The following is a 15,009-nucleotide window of genomic DNA, read 5'->3' on the forward strand; positions in this document are numbered from 1 at the left end:
GATAGATATAGCAGTGCCAAGTGACAGCAACATCAGAAGAAGGAATATGAGAAGCTGGAGAAGTACCAGGGCCTGAAAGAGGAACTAGAGAGGATGTGGAAAGTGAAGGCCAAAGTGGTCCCAGTGGTGGTAGGCACTTGGGGCTGTGACTCCTAAGCTGGGTGAGTGGCTCCAACAGATCCCAGGAACAACATCAGAGCTCTCTGTCCAGAAGAGTGCAGTGCTAAGGAACAGCTAAGATACTGCGCAGAACCCCAAACTCCCAGGCCTCTGGTAGAGGACCCGAGGTTGAGGAAGACACATATCACCCATAGGGGTGAGAGGGGAATTTTTTTTTTTTTTTAATCATAGAACTGGAAGGGACTCTGAAAGGTCATTGAGTCCAGCCCCCTGCCTTCACTAGCAGGACCAAGTACTGATTTTGCCCCAGATCCTAAGTGGCCCCCTCAAGAATTGAACTCACAACACTGGGTTTATCAAGCCAATGCTCAAACCACTGAGCTATCCCTCCCTCCAGCCTGGTCTAATTTTGTGGCTCCTATATCAATTCACAGACTAAGAGTTAATTTTAAAAAAAATATTAGTGGAACACTGTGGTTTAAAAATTGGCAATTACAAGCCAGTAAGCCTAACTTCAGTACCAGTGAAATCAGTGGAACAACAGTAAAGAACAGAATTATCAGACACGTAGATGTACACAATGTGTTGGGGAAGAGTCAACACAGCTTTTGTAAAGGGAAGGCATGCCTCACCAATCTACTAAAATTCTTTGAGAGCAGCAACAAGCATGTGGACAAGGGTGATGGATATAGTGTACTTGGACTTACAGAAAGTCTTTGACAAGGTCCCTCACCAAAGACTGTTAAGCAAAGTAAGTGGTCCTGGGATAAGAGGGAAGGTCTTCTCATGGATCAGTAACTGGTTGAAAGATAAGAAACAAACAGTAGGAATAAATGGTCACTTTTCACAGTGAAAGAGGTAAATAACAGGTTCCCCCAGGGATCTGTACTAGGACCAGTGCTGCTTCACATACTCATAAATAATCTGGAAAAGGGCAGAAACAGGTCTCAACATTTGCAGATGATACAAAATTAGTAAACATAGTTAAGTCCAAAGCAGACTGCAAAGAGTTATAAAAGAATCTCACAAAACTGAGTGTGACTGGACAACAAAATGGCAGATGAAATTCAGTGTTGATAAGTGCCCTTAAATACTGCATCAGAAGTATGCATCTGAAGAAGTGGGTTTTTTACCCTGGAAAGCTTATGCCCAAATAAATCTGTTAGTCTTTAAGGTGCCACCGGACTCATAAGAACATAAGAACGGCCGTACCGGGTCAGACCAAAGGTCCATCTAGCCCAGTATCTGTCTACCAACAGTGGCCAATGCCAGGTGCTCCAGAGGGAGTGAACCTAACATGCAAGGATCAAGTGATCTCTCTCCTGCCATCCATCTCCATCCTCTGACAAACAGAGGCTAGGGACACCATTCCTTACCCATCCTGGCTAATAGCCATTTATGGACTCCTTGTTGTTTTTGTGGCTACAGACTAACGCGGCTATCCCCTGATACTTTAATACTACATTCAGTTCTGGTTGCATCATCTCAAAAAAGATATATTAGAATTGGAAAAGATACAGAAAAGGGCAACAAAAATATTTAGCGGTATGGAACAGCTTCCATACAAAGAAAGATTAAAGACTGAGAGTGTTCATCTTAGAAAAGAGATGTCTAAGAGTAGGACATGGCAAAGGTCTATAAAATCATGAATGATGTGGAAAAAGTGAATAGAGAAGTGTTATTTACTCCTTCACATAACACAAGAAGCAGGGGTCACCAATGAAATTAATAGGCAGCATGTTTAAAACAAACATAAGGAAGTACTTCTTCACACAATGCACAGTCAACCTATGGACCTCATTGCCAAGTGGTGTTGTGAAGGCCTAAAGTATAACTGGGTTCAAAAAAGAATTAGGTAAGTTCGTGGAGGATATCTCCATCAATGAATATTAGCCAAGATGGTCAGGGATGAACCCCTCCAGCCCTCCATGGTTTTGGCATCCCTAAACCTCTGTCTGCGAGAAGCTGGGACTGGATGACAGGGAATGGTGACTCGATAGTTGCCCTGTTCTTTTCATCGCTTTGAAACATCTGGCATTGGCCATTGTTGGAAGACAGTATACTGGGCTAGATGAACTATTCGCCATTCTTACGTAAAAGTATTTCCTTGAACATTAACAAATTTGAACTGAATGATCCTGTCTCAACTATGTCACCTTGCCCTTAAACATCTTGCGGTGGCAGGAGAGCAACGTAAGTTGTTACATGAAAGCTACTAAAGTTTTAATTGTATTAAGAATCATAACAGCATATTTATTACTACAGTATGAAGTTGTATCCCCTCTTCTGACATACAGTGCATCCAGAGGGAGATCACAGACCATCAGTGTTAAAACATGTCTGTACCAGCTGGGGATCTGGACTCAGCAATTTTGTGTTTCTGTTGCATTATTAGTATGCCTGATGCTTTACAGGCAAATAAAATGACAAAGTAACTGCCCCTAGGTATTTATATCTTAATCATATTAAGATAATGAAAAAAACACCAGGGCAGTGGTAAGAAGCAGAGAGCAAGAAAGACAATAACAAACAATGGAAAGGTAATACTTCTCTTGGGACACTGGTGGGTTTTTTCCTTCTGCAGCAAACAGATATTATTATTTTTATTACCGTAGCACCTAGGAGACCTACTCACAGGACTACCTCTAATTTTTTATATCCATGTGCAGAATGAATTTTGTTATGTGCACCAATATGGAGGTGATATGTGGCGAGGGTGGGGCCGAAGGGTTCGGAGTGTGGGAGGGGGCTCAGGCCTGGGGCAGAGGGTTGGGGTGCAGACTCTGGCTAGGGGTGCAGGCTCTGAATGGGGCCAGGGATGAGGGGTTTGGGATTCGAGCTGCCTCGTGTTCTACAGACAAAACTACACAGGATCTTTTCAGGGGGCAAGACAAAGATGCCACATTTATTATGATAACAATTTGATTTATGACCAATAACTAATATCTTAATCCTTATACACACACATTATACCAATATACACACACACGCACACACACGCGTGTGCGCGCGCGCACACACACAGATGTTCTGCAGTTGCTGCATAGGTACCAGTCCTGAACATCGCTTCAGTTCGTGGCTTGATTTTGCAGCTTGCGTTCGTAGCTTGTGGCGGCTAACTGGCCAGGAAAGCCAGACACAAGGATGAGCTGGGTCTCTGTAGAGCATGCACCGATGCCCTTTCATGTTGGCAGCAGAGCATGACCCTCCAAAGTCTTCCATCTCACCCATCCTTTTTGTAGACTTTAGTTTGAATCCAGAGTCTATAGGTCTTGCTGTGTCACGCTGTCTCTGGATTTGGTGATTGATCACCCATCAATTGCAGACGTGCCTTTCAGTCTCGGACCTGGCTTTGATCTTCATTCTATTGTACCTTTTCTTTTTAGGGTGGACACGTCTTGCTTTGTTAGGGCTCTTGTCTACATCTACTCTGTTTCATCAGGTCAGGCTGGGGCTGGAGGTTGATTCCATCATCCAGACACACCTCATCCACACATCTAAACTAAACTAATAAGATTACAGCAGAGTTTGCAAAAATGAAGGTTGGAGGAAGTTTTTACAAAATGGAGTAAGCGTTTTAAAACGGGGTTTGAATTACAATGTGGCAAACAGTGAACAGAAGGTACAATATAGACAAGTGCAATAAATGGTGAACAGAAGTTACAATACTGAAACAGTGCAAGTCTCAGTGATTTAAGCAGGAATTGGATTGATAGTGAAACTTACAAGGGCAGCTGACTGAACAGCTATGGCTCTTAACACGCATCTTCATTGTCAATTAACCAGTTCTTGGGGTAACGGGTTTTATGAATGAATGTTGTTTCATTCATAAAACTTTACTTATGATGTTAGTTAATAAAGTGAACAATTAAAAACAATTTCATTTATCAGTTCTACACTCAGGGAGAGAGGACTCCCCCCAGCCCTTTCTCACCACATCAGCTCTGGGCCGGGGGAAAGGGCACCTCTCCCCAGCCACGGGAGCCTCCGACTGGGCTGGGCCTGGGGAGGGGTGCATCTCCCTGCCTGCGTGACCCTCGATAGCCTGCTGTGCAGCCATGCAGCTTAGAGGGAACTTAGCTCATAGCCCAGGACCCCATTGTGTTAGGTGTTGTCCAAACAGAACAAAATGCTTGTTCCTGTCCCAAATACTTTGTTTTGCAAATCCTATATGCCCTTAAATGCCTAATTTGTCAAATATCCTTGTTCAGAACACTCTAAAGGAGTGGTTATGGTTAAATTTATAACTTGCAATTATGGTAAAGTACATATATATCTATATGTAAAGTGAACTTACTGAAGCTTGTATAGTAATTTGTTGCATAGGTGCATCTTGCTAATCTTGAAATTTATAAATCAACAGCTTGTACATTTGGAACAATTTTCAGTTATACAAATCTGAACCAGTGTGATTTGTGGAGCTATTCTTTAAACTGGGAATTAATCTTGAAAAATGAACAGTCTTTTGGTAATCTAATCAATTAGTAAACCATGCATCTAACCCTAATGAAAAAATTGAGTAAAATCATCTGTTGACAAAGTGAGAACATTATTTTTATAATACCTACTTTAAAAAGGTAACTGTAAGAACTCTGCTTAATGCACATTAAAAATAAAACTCTTCTGGATAGGGATTGTTTGTGTGTATGTGCTTGATATAGCACTCCAGTACTGTGGGGCCCTGGTCCTGACTAGGACTTCTGGGATTTAGTCCTATAAATATCTAATAATAATGATATACAGAGGGATTATGTCATCCTTGACTAAAAGGCAGCCATGTCAGGGCTTAAATACAGCAACTCTGTTGGTACACTGTGTATCATCACATATTAGTTTAGCACAAGAAGTGAAGCTGTAGAGGAAATATAGCAATAATAGAATGGAATTGCTGAAGCTGGAATTTAGGTAGGAGACTTGTCTCATGAAAAGTGCCAAGTGCCAATCTTGCTACTGAAGGGCCTGATCCTGTTCTCATTTTAGCATGGATGGGACCTCAATTTTAAGTGTCTTCTGAAAAATGGCACCTCTGGTAGCACATCACTCCCAAATACCATGTTGTGGCACTGGTTCTGTATTGGTTCAGAGTGGAGCAGTGCCCAGTTCTGTTCCACAGAGCCCTTTCCAGCAGTGTGTAGAATGAAAATATTAGCCATCCAAACATTTTAGATGCCACATGGAAAGTGAGGGATTGTGAGTTTAGGAAGGGAAGTGATTCATCCAGGTTATTTCATTAGCAAAGGGGTCTTCTGAATGAACCAGTGTGGGAGGCTGCTGTTGTAGACACTTAAAATAAAGGCATACACGATTTTTGTCAGAAGCTTCAAGATTAAGTTCCATTGAACTCTGAGCCTGTAGCTAGCTACAGTGAATAAGCAAGAAATGATTCATCTCAATATCTTGTATTATGAGACATATGCAAACAGTGTTTTAGAGTCCTCTGGTTAATCCCTGATATAAAGATAGTGATGAAAGAATTAATAGAGTTGTTCATTGAACGCTCTCTATTCTCCTTAAGTCACAACAAAGGGCAGGGACTCTTCCCATGAGAATACAAAAAACCATGATACTTCCCTATCCATGCTTCATAGATTTCTATTACATATACCCTTGTTTCTGTCCTCTCTATGGATAGCATATATATTCTGTGCTGTTCCCATCCCCTGGGAGTGCTCTACCAGCCAAGTGTGTGACAGGCATCCACCCTCTCTTCGTCCAAATCCCTCCTCAATATGAATTTCTTAGATTACTCACATGAATAAGGTTTTGAAAAGTAAAGCCTAAAGGGAAATTACAGACACAAATCAGACACATAGTGTATTTATCTAGTGGTATTATACCAGCAGTAAGATTCCTCACTCAGCAGTGCCCACACATACAATTGTATAAGACCATAACAGGGTTCAAAAAAGAACTAGATAAATCCATGGAGGATAGGTCTATCAATGGCTATTAGCCAGGATGGGCAGGGATGGTGTCCCTAGCCTCTGTTTGCCAGAAGCTGGGAATGAGCAACAGGGGATGGATTACTTGATTGCCTGTTCTGTTCATTCCCTCTGGGGCACCTGACTGGCCACTGTTGGAAGACAAGATACTGGGCTAGATGGACCTTTGGTCTGACCCAGTAGGGCCATTCTTTTGTTCTTATGAATGTTGCCTCAAAAGGTGGTTTAGGACTGATAGGCAGGACAAAAGTGTGTTTTGATAAAGAATTTGAAATAGGAACAGGTGAATGTTTTCCATACCAAGAAAAATGTGTTCCAGTCTCACTCACTCCATTGGGAGTCTCTCATGAATATGAATTTACTCACATGAACAAGGCTTTTCAGGACTAGATTTTAGGATTGTAAACCTAGTTGGGGGAACTTGTCTACACAGTGTTCCTTAGAGCACGGAACATGTTGTCAGCACCCAACAATTGTCATAGTAACATTGTGGTAATTCTAATCTGACCTTTAGGCTTCTAGAAGTTTTATGTTGCCTCCAATTCTGGAAATTCTGCCATAGCACTGAAATTGCAGTTCAAAAGTTGCCATATTAAATGAACCTAATATTTCTGCTCAACAGGCCTCATTGATGGTTATGCAGATGAAAGAGCATTTCTGGAAAAACAAATCCAGGAAAAAACAGATATAATAGACCATCTTGAGCAAGAGCTACTATGTACAGGTAACAAATTGCAGGAACTAGAGGCTGAACGACAGCAGATCCAGGAAGAAAAGGAGCTACTCTCCAGACAGAAGGATGCCATGAAAGCAGATGTAGGACCAGTAGAGCAACGTATGTATTCTACACATTGTGTCTATGAGGTTCTCTCATATTTTCCTATTCCATCTTTAGTAAATTTCAGAAGTCTTAACTAACTTTTTTTTCTTTTTTAGTATCATTCATAGAACAATGCAATAAGCCCAACAGTTTCATATGTCTAATCTGACCACAAAAATTCATATTTAGGCAACTAAACAAGAAGTGCCCTGATTTTCAGAAGTGTGAGCAACCACAGCTGCCAGTAAAGTCAGTGAAAAATATCATTGCTCAGCACCTCTAAAAATTAGGCCACTTTTAGGTGACCAAATTTGGACTTAGCTGCTGACTTTAGACACCCAACTTTAAAAATATTGGCCTAACTCTGTTCCTTTCTAGTACAGTTAGATCAGTTACCACTGTTTGCACAAGAAACTCTACTTAAGCACACGTGATTGAAGTAGTCACACAAGTTCACACATGATTAGACACTGAGAAAGGTGTGTTCTTCCCTCACCAAACTCCTCTTTCAGGGACTCACTATTAGGAAAGAATGTAACATGATGTCACAGATCCTGTTGAGCTCCCTCTGCAGGGTGTCATAGCAGACTGTATTAAGGGGAAATCCAGCACCTGGATCCCCAGGGATTTTAAGCCTCCAGAGTCTGAACAGAGGCTAGGCACTGTCCCAATTTTGGAGTCCCTAGTTACACTTCGGAATGCAGACCCTCTCCTAACACTTCCTTCGGAGAGCTATGACCACATGACCCAGCTGCCTAGCACCTGGAACCAGTGCTTACTCCTCAGAGTCCCCCTATAGCTTAAACACATCCTTGCCAAAATCCCCTCAAAAGCGTGAGCCTTCTGGGTTACAATTTGACTTTCTCAGAGGAAATGTTATTGCAGCATACAACACACACACATCCTTTGTACAGATTTTAACACTTTATTGTTCTGGACTTAATCACACAAGAAATATACAGATCCATACAAAGTGAGTAACCCTACACAGTAGAACCTCAGAGTTATGAACACCTCTGAGGTTGTTCATTACTCTGAAATGTTTGTAACTGAACAACATGTTATGGTTTTTCTTTCAAAAGTTTAAAACTTAATATTTATTTCATTCAGTTTAGAAACGTTATGATGCAGAAGAAGAATGCTGCTTTTAACCATCTTAATTTAAATGAAACAAGCACAGAAACAATTTCCTTACCTTGTCAAAAACATTTTTAAAACTTTCCCTTTATTTTGATAATAGTCTGCGTTTAACACAGTACTGTACTGTATTTGCCTTTTTTTTTTTTTTTTTTGTTTGGTTTCTGCTGCTGCCTGATTGCTTACTTCCAGTTCCATATGAGCTGTATGGTTGACCGGTCAGTTCATAACTTGGTGTTCGTAATTCTGAAGTTCTACTGTATGTGTTTTCCTTCACTTTTGCTCACCCTTCTTTTGGGGGTCTTTGAGGAAACCCTCTGAGCTGAGGTAGACAGGGTCCTCCTCTCCCTGTTGCCTCATCTCTCTTTTGCAGCAGCTCTCCCCCATCTTAAGCTGGTGAAAAGGGCTAAAGAGAGAGGACATAGAGCAGCTCCTGCTCTTTATAACCCTCCAGTCCTCTGTCAGGTGACTCCCTAGTCAACCACAAGAAGTGACCATAGAGTCCTATCAGGTGATTTAATTGCTAAGCAGTCCTGTTAACTGTTTACTCAACAAATGTTTAACTTCATAAAGTAAATGCATTTTTTAATCCTTCCTTCAACAAGGAACTAAATGTCTGTGAATTAATATTTGTTGAGAAGAAAAAGTTAGGGCAGTGGTATTTAAACAGTGCTTTTTGATCATTCCTATGCAATAAATGGCCTATGAAATGTTAGCATTTTATATGATGTCTGGGAGGTTTGATAATTGGGATAGTAAATTATCTTCAAGATTTTTTGTACATTTATTCAAAACATTGTTAAAGCTTTATTGTTAAATTATAGATTAAAGTCCCGTTGTATATTTGCAATCTCAAGTATCCACGTAGTCTATTCATTCTTGTGGTACAGTAGAGGAATTCTTGTATACAATTTTGGTTGTTTTGTGTACGTTACAAAATCACTTGAAAATATAAGTTTTTTTCATGTTCACTTTAAACTTGTGGACAAAAAATACACGTCTATGTCATACTTCTCAGAATAACCAAGCACATTCCTTAAGTTATCACAATAACTATGTCTTTAAACACAGCATTCTGTCTTCAGCTTCATTTTCTCTTACATAACTGAATAATGAGAAAACTGTAGCTGGCATGTGAATTACTTTGCTTCTTTTTTGTTGTTTTTTTCCTGTTCTCCTAGGCATAGTAGATGCTGCAGTCGATGCAGCTTCCCAAGCAGGTGTGTTTGTATATTGCATGGCTGATCTTTAACTGGGTGGCAGACTTATACTTACTGACATTTATTAATCAAGAACTTTAGAGCTTGCAGCTTTCTGACATTACTGTAACTCTTACTGGCCTTCAGCTTTGATTTTATATTTCACAGTCACACTTCTTAATAACATTTCTTATAATTTCTAAGCACAATGTATCAACAGATTTAATAAGCAGATTCATTAATAACCATCATCTTATTCACATATGAATTTTAAGATTTCGTGCTGCCTTGGAAGGGGTTTTTAATAGCCATTTGATTGCTGTTAACTTGTAAATATAATTAACATAATGATTTTGCTGGATATTGTTTTATATTGACATGTAATGTTTACCTAGCAAAACAAGAATTGGATAAAATTTATGTAAGATGATGGTATCCAAAGGATCTCTTTTGTGTAGTAAAAGAAAATTGTGTATATCTGGTGCTTTTCTTTTCATATACCTAAGTATCAATCATGTTTGTGAAGATTCTCCAAAGATAATTGCACTTTATAGATCCCTAGTCTTCGGTCTTACCTCAAGGGCTGGATAAGGCTAAGTGATATGACCCTTTGAAGTACATGCCTTTAATGTTTCATCAGAGTGGTCCTAAGCTTTATCGTATATGCTTTCCAGTCCTCTCCTGAGGACACAAAACCAAAAACTGGGGATCTATACAGGCCTTCTGAAAACTCCAATTACAAGTAAGTAATTTCCCTCTCTATCAACTCACCAGGTCAAGTTCTGCAATATTTCACTCCACATGTTATATATGCATCATGTGAAAAAAAATAAATTTGGAATGGATTAAACTGCTACAGGATGAGAAGATGGTTGGGTTTTCCATGCCTTGTTATAAAGCTGAGCACCTTCCTCAGTTGTAAACAGAACTGATGCATTTCCTATATTGTTCCATTTGTACAGATATCTTTAGATTAATATGGACAATAAAGTGACATGATAAAGCTGTGCTATAATAATCTTGTAAAGAAAATGATAGCATTTTAGCCGTTTTGTCTGGGATTTGTATGGGTTTTATGGTATCATGATAATTTTTTAATAGAAAAAATAGAAAATACCACATTTTTAAAAAATTTGATAAAACCCAAACCTGTTCACATCCTTTATTTGGGTACAGCATGGATATACAGTCTTGGGGAGTGGTTTTGCAGTGATAAAGTAATTAACTATGCATATCTAAAAGCAATATGGTTCCTTTATTTAAAAAGAGTTACTGGAGGAGACAGAAAAGCTAATGAAGGAAAAAATAGAAGTACAGCGTCAAGCTGAAAAAGAGTATGATGACCTCCAGAAACAAGTGAAGGCCCTGGAAACAGACGTGGAGGAGCAAGTCAACCGGTTTATAGAGCTGGAGCAAGAAAAAAATGCAGAACTGACAGATCTCAGACAGCAAAACCAGGCTTTGGAGAAGCAGCTTGAGAAAACAAGAAAATTTCTAGATGTAAGTACTGAAAAAGCCGAAGACAGAAAGTGTTTGTTTGTGTTGTCAGGTGGGCCATACAGGTGGAGAGACTTCTCTCAACAGCAAGAAATGCTATTTCTTTAAGACTTTGAACTAAAATGAAAAAATAGACATGACTAGACTTGCAGAGTGGTGTCAAGTGTAGAGATGCCGTAACACTGTGCTTTGAAAGTAGAGTGTAAAGTTGCGATCACTACATTTAGAATATTCCCAATGTATTTTGAAATATAATTTGATAGCAAAGTTTAATTTAAAAAAACAAATTAATATTTATAAACTTAAAAATCTAAAAATCTGTAAAATGAGTAAGAAAAAATGAATGTTAGGATTGGCTTTGTGTATGGCAAGGTATACTGTGTTTTCCAGTTTTTAAAAGTTCAGGATGGGATTTTCAAAGGAGCCTAAGAGAGTTAAATATCACACTCCCATTGAACTTCAGGAGAGTGAGTGGTAAGCTCTCTTAGGCTCCTTTGAAAATTCCATCCTTTTAGTGGTTTGGACTACATGTAAGTTTCCCTGACAGCCTCTCCAGCCACACCCATTCCATTTGTCTCATCATACTACAGCACTTGCAGGTGAACCCTTCCCTTGTACCAGGTTGCACGTCCTACCTGACCACTCAGTATGCACACTATCTGATCTTTCTCTGTTTGCAGCTGCAGCTACCCTTCCTTCCACTCACCATGCCTGATCTTCCCTGGCTATGAGGGTGCCACTGGAGTGCCCCCATACAAGCTTCTGTTCAAACTCCACCCAAGCTTGTATTACATCTGCTCCATCTACTCTCTCTTTCTACAATCATTCAGGCAGTTTTTGCACCAGCGGAGTAGGTGTGGTAGCAATCTGCAGATTCTGACTTGGCAGGAAGTCTCCTGCAGAAGATCATGTACCAAAAACTAATTTACAAGTTAACTTTAAGGTTAGACCACTGGTAATGATGTTCATTCAAACTAGGTGAAATTCACAGGGATGCAGTGGATCAACACAGTGCCCTCCAGATCACTTCAGTTCTGTGGTAAAGCTGTGCCAGGAAGTCTACATGCCACTGGATCTGCAACAGTATGGATCCAGTGTCAAAATCAGTGCACTGGGGACACAGAGTAGCAAGAGCTGCCATTGTAGCCTGTGGCTAGAAAAACAGCCTGGAGGAGCTGCACTGAAGTCCTGCTTCCTTCTTGTGGGTTGGAGGTGATGAATTCCACCCTGCTACAATTAATTCTCTGCTCACGCCCAGTTATTCCAGTTATGTGTAGGGAGGGATGAATTTCATTTGTAATTAATATAACAGCTAGAATATTTTGTGATGCCACCTCTGTTTTATTTACTACTAAGCAGTGTGAACTGGAAGACCTGTCTAGAAATAATTTATCACTTAGAGGCATTTGCATTATTTCATTTTGTGCTGTTCTGACGTTGTTGTTACAATTAAAATTAGTGTTTTTTCTATAACTAGGTTCAAAATTAACATGTGACAGATCCATCACTATGAATTTAACACAACTTTTGTTAATCGACAGTGTGAGTTTAAGAGCGACAGCACACGGCTAGAATACAAATAAACTCTTTATAAATGCATTAGAATTCTGGCCTTTCTCCTGTAGTAGAATACACCTGCATTCTTTAAATCGGCAAGTCATGGAGGTTAATGTTATGTCTCACTATATTTTACTATTGTGAAAATGAAACGCACATGTTATTGTGCTAATGTGGCATTAAAAAAAAAAAGAGAAAATAAATGTTCTTTGCTGCTGTGTCTTAGACATTTGATTATTTGTTTTCATTTAGCAGACAAACTTAATCTTACTTTTACAAACTGACAGTTGGGTAGGAGGTATAGCCCCTGTTGTTACAAATGTTGCAGCATTTTATATATGAATATTTAGAAATTATTTCACAAATGTCACAATATGTATCTCAAACAATTTGATTTTATCAAGACAAAATTGAAATACAAAAATCAGATAATATATTAATTCTTTGAATCTGTTTTTTGTAGTTGGTGCCAAACTAATATTAGTATGAGTATTCAGACTTCAACACTTGAATTTACATTTGTACTAAATATATTAAAGAAAAAGGAAAGTTAAAAACATCAAAATAATAGGCTTCTGACTGTCTGTTGCAGAAGAAATAATACACTCTGATGCAGTATCACAAGGTAGTATTGGATACATAGGGAAATGCAATATCTTTTTGGTTTGTTGACTGATCAAACAAAAAAAATGAAGTACGGTGGCCGTTCAATAAGTAGAGGGTTTAATAAAATAAAAAGAGATCATGCTACCTAACAAAAAAGGTTTATATAAAACAAACTCACAGTTTGCAGAAATGAGATATTATATGCATAATTTTTGAATATGGGTCTTTCTAATAATGTTTGTCCTAATAACATTGTCATAATTAAATTTCAGGAACAGGCAATTGACAGAGAACATGAAAGAGATGTGTTCCAACAAGAGATACAGAAACTAGAGCAACAACTTAAGACTCCACAAAGGATTCAACCTATCAATGAACACCAAACCAGAGAGGTAACATTTTGAAGTATTATCAGCTGTGCTTAATGAATATACATGATAAAATCAAGTGATGGACTCACTGTAAAAATATTTTTATAACACTATTTTATAATGTACATAATCTGCATCTTTTGCAAAGCAAGAAAATAAATCAATATGGATGAAGAATTAAAATGTTATTTGAAATAGTAAAATAAAGCAGAATTTAGCTATCTCAGTAACAGACACATTTGGAACAACTAGTGAAGATAGATAAAACTTCTTAAAAATGTATGGAAATGTCTATCTATTTGCCAATTTATCCATGTTCTTATATTGGAACATGTCCCAAGTATTGAAACTATTGATTGTGAAGAAACCATTGTAAGTGCACATACATTCATACAGAAGACAGTCACTAGCAGCTGACAGTTAACTAGAAAAGTCGTCAGTTTTAAGTTAGAAACACATGGAAGAGCAAATAGTCTGCTATTGTATTGTCCACAAATGTCATGATTTGTAAGGTCCTGGTTATAGGTGAAAAATCCTATTATTGAATGTGAAAGACTAAGAGATAATAAACTGAGGGTATTACTACATAACATAGTGTAATGAATTATTAAACTTACTTTTTTTTAGTCACGTGGAGGGATATGTAAGAATGTTGTGTGAACTGCATATAGACAATGAACAGAAGTGCCTCTGTTACATGATCTTCCTCTTCATTAAAGGTTAAACAGTCTTCTGTCTCTTGCTATAGCTGACATGTCTGTATTCTTCACACTAGCACAGTTATGAAATATTATTCTATTCTGTATAAGTGCCTTGAGCAAATAGCAGTATTCTTCTCTTTGCTTGCATTTTACATTACTAACTACTCTGTTTTTTACTTTTACTGTTTAATGTTGTCTGTTCTTCCACAATGGACTATCTTTAGACTTGGTCTCAAACTCTCTTTTCTTTTCCATTTATCTTCTCCCTCTGGGATGTCTAACTGGTTGCTTCAAACTTGGGTGGCATCCTTCCATCTGATCTTTCTATCTTCCATCTGTTACATTGCATTGACTCCATTAGCACCAGGCTAAATCGTAATTTCTAAATACTTCAGATACTGAAATCCACTTCATGAATGAAAAGCCGTGTTTGTCCCATCTCTTCCCATCACTCAGTTTAACTCAGACCTTATCTTTGTGCCTCAGGCCAGATGTTTTGAACTCATTACTCACACATTTTCCTTACCTGCAATTCTGTCCACATCACATCTAGAACAGTGCCACAATTGTGTTTACCTTAGCTGTACCTTTGCTGAAATCTTTACATGTGTCTTAATTACTTATCATCATGATTCCTTTCATTACTACCTTAATGTGGTTCTCCTAGGCCTCGAATGTCTCAACTTCAGGAGATTCAGAATGCTTTATCTAGATGATGTTTTCTACTGCAGAAAGTGGGACCATATAATCTACATTCTCTGTTACTTATGCTGACTACCTAGCCATCTCCAAATTCTATTTAAAAACTTAGGCAGAAAACACAGTTTCTTGTTAATCTAGAGTTAAGGTAGAATTGTATTAACTGATTTGAATGTTAAAGATCTAGACGAAGTTAGAGCAGTTATAAAAAAAAAACACTCAAAAGCTAAAATGTTTTGAAGTGAATAGACTCATAGACTTTAGGGTCAGAAGGGACCAATATGATCATCTAGTCTGACCTCCTGCACAAACCAGGCCACAGAATCCTACCCATCCACTTCTATAACAAACCCCTAACCT

The 15,009-nt window shown here is 38.6% G+C and overlaps 1 protein-coding gene across 2 annotated transcripts in view; it reads left to right on the forward strand.

The window, feature by feature from the left end:
- AKAP9 (A-kinase anchoring protein 9) overlaps positions 1-15,009 on the forward strand; it is a 216,736-nt gene that overhangs the window by 156,759 nt on the left and 44,968 nt on the right. Inside the window, exons 24-27 of one of the 2 annotated variants that reach the window (XM_075062343.1) lie at positions 6,685-6,897; positions 9,201-9,239; positions 10,486-10,718; positions 13,151-13,270. In XM_075062343.1, coding sequence (XP_074918444.1) covers positions 6,685-6,897; positions 9,201-9,239; positions 10,486-10,718; positions 13,151-13,270 — 605 coding nt within the window. The remainder of the gene's footprint in view (positions 1-6,684; positions 6,898-9,200; positions 9,240-10,485; positions 10,719-13,150; positions 13,271-15,009) is intronic. The other variant, XM_075062344.1, reaches the window with a different exon arrangement.

Source organism: Chelonoidis abingdonii, chromosome 2, assembly GCF_003597395.2.
Source record: "Chelonoidis abingdonii isolate Lonesome George chromosome 2, CheloAbing_2.0, whole genome shotgun sequence".
In the NCBI taxonomy this organism is placed as follows: domain Eukaryota; kingdom Metazoa; phylum Chordata; order Testudines; family Testudinidae; genus Chelonoidis; species Chelonoidis abingdonii.